Source organism: Pimephales promelas, chromosome 14, assembly GCF_988280905.1.
Source record: "Pimephales promelas chromosome 14, fPimPro1.hap1.1, whole genome shotgun sequence".
Classification (NCBI taxonomy): Eukaryota; Metazoa; Chordata; class Actinopteri; order Cypriniformes; family Leuciscidae; genus Pimephales; species Pimephales promelas.
In genome coordinates, this window is record NC_142782.1 from 7,000,658 (window position 1) to 7,005,549 (window position 4,892).

The window sequence follows — 4,892 nt, forward strand, 5'->3', positions numbered from 1 at the left end:
AAAAAAATATTTTATTTGTCAAAAATCGACTGATTAAATTAGATGGAAAGTTAACCTTTTAGTCACATCGAATCACTGTTTCGTTTTGAAAATCACTTCTAAAAAGTATAATGAAACTCTTGGAACATCATTCTGGGAGAGAGAAAAAAAGCCATTTGAGTTTAGTTTTGACCTCTGCCTTTTTTTCTTTCTTTCAATGAAGCAACTGAACATACGCAGTCAGTTCATTGTCAAATTACTCAGTTTTAGACCACACTGACACACATGTTATATATGCAAAATATTTATTTTGCAGCAATATACATTATCTATTCGAGTGAATTTAGAGAGAACATAAACAATAAAAATAAATAAATGAATAAATAAATAAATAAACAGATGCAACGGTACAAATCAGCAGTCTTCAAATACAAACTATTTACAAGTCTAAATCTTTAATAAATAATGACCAACACGTACAGTATCACTTGAACACAAATCTACGGTAAACTTGCAGTCAACACTTCTTTTTCTCAATAGAAGGTATGCCCAGGTGTGTCAAGTGCAAGAAGTGACATGACATGAAGTAATAAGACATGACTTAGTTTATTTCTAATACGCGTTTGAACAATTTCCAATGTTTAGATCTCATCAACATCTCCTAAAATACCTTTGCTTAACAACCGAGCCCGCTAAAAGACCCGATTCTTTCGAGTCTGACCCCAAAGCAGCTCCTCAGTCCGCCTTTCTTGAATCGAGTCCACGAGCGCTTGGAAGTGGACAGTAAGTCACCCAGGAGTCGCTCGAAAGCTCTGTCTTTCCCCGCCAGCGCGGAGTTGCGCGCGTCTGATTCCCACAGTTCCGCGCGCTCGTCCAGTGCGCTCTTCTCCTCTCTCGCATCCTTCTGCTCCATCGTCGACTCATCAGACTCCGCAAACGGCGTGTTGACTCCTTCATCTAACAACTGCTTAAGACTCTGCTGTAAATGTATATGATTAGTCAGGGTCGAATAATAAACGTTTAAGAGTAGTGAGCTGAGACTGAACAACTCACCTGTAAACTGGAAACTGGTTTGGCACCGACCAAGTTTAAAAGTAGAAGTGAAGACACGCAGATAATAGAGATGTTGGCGATCATGGTTATATTGTGGAGAGCAGCTCAGTATCTTTGTGCGCGGCTCTGTTTAGTCTTCGCTCGTACCCAAGCACCGTGTCCAGGTGCGCTCTTTTATTTCGCCGGTTTCGTCACGGTCACCCAGGAAAATCCAGCCGACCCTACGGGGAGGGCTCTTCATTTTCATCAAGATCCCACCTTGTTCATCACCGATCATTAAATTGGTGACGTGTGCCGGAGCCTCCTTCAAATTGGACTGTAGTATGTCAAGCGCAAAGAACATCATCTCGTGTCTTGTCATGGAGGTACACTAGCCTTAAATGCGCACACACGCTTAAAAATAAAGGTTCCAAAAGGGTTTTTTATTTACCCCCTTACAGTGATGCCATAGAAGAACCATGATGCCAGTAAATAACCTTTATTTTACCACACAAAAAGGTTCAGTGGGGTTCTGTATAATTATGAGCAAAGAATTATTGCGTCGATTTTAAAGAACAATTTTAAAATTGAGTCAATAACTCAAGGGCTCTATAGATCCCCCACTGAACATTTTTGTTGTCCCTTTAGGGATGTTATATAATTATACTGTATATGTCATTTTGTTTTACATTTTAATAGTCTAAAGATGAACCTTTATTTTTAATAGTTTGCCCATCTAATTCCAGTGTTTTATGCAGAAAGCTAAACCCAAATCAGTCTTACTATCCAATTCATTTAGTTCAAGACTGTACACAAATTGCCAGAAATAAGTGAGCGAGTGTTCTACCTGGAAGCTGCCAAGTGTTTGGTCTTGATATGGTCAATAACTATATTTATGTTAATTAGACATGAAGCAAAACATCCATAAACTGGCTAGCTAAACATTTTGACTTTACGAACACAACAAATATGTTTTGTGAGAACTGATAACACTGACAGGGTTTGGACGCAGCATGTATCCTTCGTTTATGAAATCCCAGTCCTGTGTGTGTTGATTGGTGGTGGAAAGAATAAAAATGGTAAGGTAATTTTTTAATCAACCTATAATTTAATTTCTACAGAACAAAAAAAAAATCATTATAGTTGAATTTGTTCTGTCGTCTTTGATGAATGAAAGCGAGGGACTGTGAGGGATGGACACATTTCTGAGTTTCTGAGTGAGTTTCAATGATTAGATTTCAATGATTCAATGTTTTTTTGGATTGCTCTGCTGACGAAAATGCAAAAATATCACTAATATTTTTAAAGTATTTCTTTAAGATTTATGCAATTGCATTAAAGGGATAGTTCACTTTGAAATAAAATTTTGATATGTTTTAGCTTACCTCAAGGGCATCCAAGATGTAGGCTAGGTGTCTTTGTTTCCACGGTATTTTCAATTTTGACATTTTTCGGTCAAACCGTTGATGTCTATCACTCATACAATGCAGGTTTAGGGGGTCCACGTCAAAGAGCATGCACAGAGAAGTCAAAATTAATGACTTGTAAATGTAAGCACACATTGATTGCCCAAGACACGAAATGAGCGGTTTGTGTGAGAAAATGAACAGTATTTATATCGTTTTTACCATGTGTAACCACAGCCATGTCCAACTGATCTGAATCAGTTGTCCAATGTCCAACTGAACCATGTCCAACGTTCCACAGGAAGTGATCTCTCGCACGTCTACGTCACTCATTGTTTGCACAGAGATGTCGGAAGTTTTACCTTTCACTGTGAAGATCTAAACAAGATCTTGATCTAAATGTAAAACTTCCGAAATCTCTGTGTAAACAATGAGTGACGTACACGTGCAAGCGATCACTTCTGGCGGAATATTGGACATGGTTCAGCTCGGTTCAGTTGGACATTGGACACTGATTCAGATCAGTTGGACATGTCTGTGGTTACATGAGGTAAAAACTATATAAATACTGTTCGTTTTCTGACACAAATCGCTCGTTTCGTGTCTTAGGCCATCAATGTGTACTTACATTCGCAAGTCATTAAATCATATTTAATTTTGACTTCTCTGTGCATGCTTTTGACGTGGACCCCTAAACCTGCATTAATAGACAAGAATGGTTTGATCGAAAAATGTCAAAATTGAAAATACTTTGGATACAAAGACACCTACATCTTGGATGCCCTTGAGGTAAGCTAAAACATATCAAAAATTAATTTCAAAGTGAACTATCCCTTTAATAGTAAAAATTTCATCAGAATTGAATTGAAGAATCTTTATGTAGTTTAATTGAATAATTGAACAATCCATAATCAAAAACAAAAGCATTATTCAATTTCCAAGAGAGTCTTTCCAAGAGATTTCAGTAGACAGCAAAAACAAAAAGAAAAAAAACCCCCAAAAACACCAGACAATATGAGCTGTGGAAAACTAAAAGTGATCTAAGCTTTATACAGCTTTTTACAGCGGATACCATTGAAAACACAGTACTTCTATCCCTCACAGCCTTGCTTTCATACCTGTCACGGCGCTGCTCTGAATAAGGTCTATATAAAAGTAGAAATATGTTTTCAAAAAGCTTCAAACAATAGAAAGGAACACACATTTGAAGTCTTGTGCTAAATTTTCCCATATGAGTGGATTTTTTTTTTTTTTTTTTTTTTGTGAATGTTTGAATCACATTGAAATACACATAATTCCAACCACTAACACAATTAAAGTCCCCGTGAACCGGAAGTTGCAAACGATTTTTCTCCAGTGCTGTGACGTATTTCCAAGTGAAACGGAATATTGAACAGAGGGCAGGGTTTTACTCTAGCGCTCCTCCTCTCCATCTCTCGCTCATAGCAAACTAACGGTTTGAGGGGAGTGGTTAAGCGTTTCCCCACCCAAGTTGTGAAACCTACGTCATCAGAAAAAGAAACCGTTCCAGACCGGAAGTAACTCTTCAGATTTTGATTAAAGATTACCAAGGTAAAACATTTTTTAAATATATTTTTACTTGCACGGATTAATTGTTCACCACAAGACTAGTAATATGCGCTAACAAAGTAAATAGGTTCAATTTTGATTTCACAGGGACTTTAATACACAATAGCAAGAAATTTCTCAACACTAGCTGAAATATATACTTTTTCAATCAATGTTACTTTCTCCTATTCCTTGAGAAAACTTTGAGTAAGCCATTTGGAGGTTTATTTTCCTCAAAACTTGCGGTGCTATCAAAACAATTCTCTGTGTATTTGGGCCTGGCATAGCAACATTGTCTCAGCCAATGGCGAGAGCTTGGGGCGAGACTAAGTGACCAATGGCAGACAGGTGAATTGTTTAGGAAACCTATTTGAAAACAATCATTGTTCTTACAGTTGCTTTTGGTGACGCCAGTGGCTCCGAAATTACACACTTCAGCTTTAACCCATCTTTGTCTCTCATTACCATCATATTGTCTATTGGCTGCGTTTATTACATTCTCTCATATTTCATTCGGGAAGCTCTTAACTTCAAGCACGGTTCACTGAGCACTGCTCTTTCCCTGATGAGAAGCCGATGGGGCTAATTAAGATTTTAATGACAGGCTTGCACTGCAGTCTGTTTCAAATGTCATTTATTTGCTAAAGAAATCATATTCGTGATGTACTATAATAAATGTGTTACAAATAAAACAACTACACTGCAAATCATGATTAGATAGTTCATTGTCATTTTATTTGCTTTTATTGTCCTTTTAAAAACTTGCAATTTCAAAATCAGACATTTCAACACAACAATTAAATACTTTTATAGCCACATCTCATTAGACTTGCAGAGGGAAAGATATCTTCCAGATGGCCTCCGACCTGTTTTCCTAATAGCTGCTCTAGATGCCGATGGCCGCTA

At 37.4% G+C, this 4,892-nt stretch overlaps 1 protein-coding gene across 2 annotated transcripts; it reads right to left on the reverse strand.

Moving 5' to 3' along the window:
- Window positions 1-249: 249 nt before the first annotated feature.
- On the reverse strand, window positions 250-1,266 carry nppal (natriuretic peptide A-like). 2 transcript variants are annotated; one of them, XM_039687371.2, is made up of 2 exons: window positions 1,033-1,266; window positions 250-958 (listed from the first exon to the last, which is right to left on the reverse strand). In XM_039687371.2, the coding sequence occupies exons 1-2, from the start codon at window positions 1,114-1,116 to the stop codon at window positions 656-658; spliced, it is 387 nt and encodes a 128-aa protein (XP_039543305.1). In that variant the 5' UTR covers window positions 1,117-1,266; the 3' UTR covers window positions 250-655. The 2 variants fall into 2 exon arrangements, with proteins under 2 accessions (XP_039543305.1, XP_039543306.1); XM_039687372.2 differs by having other exon boundaries at window positions 250-955; window positions 1,033-1,263.
- Between the last annotated feature and the right edge of the window lie 3,626 nt (window positions 1,267-4,892).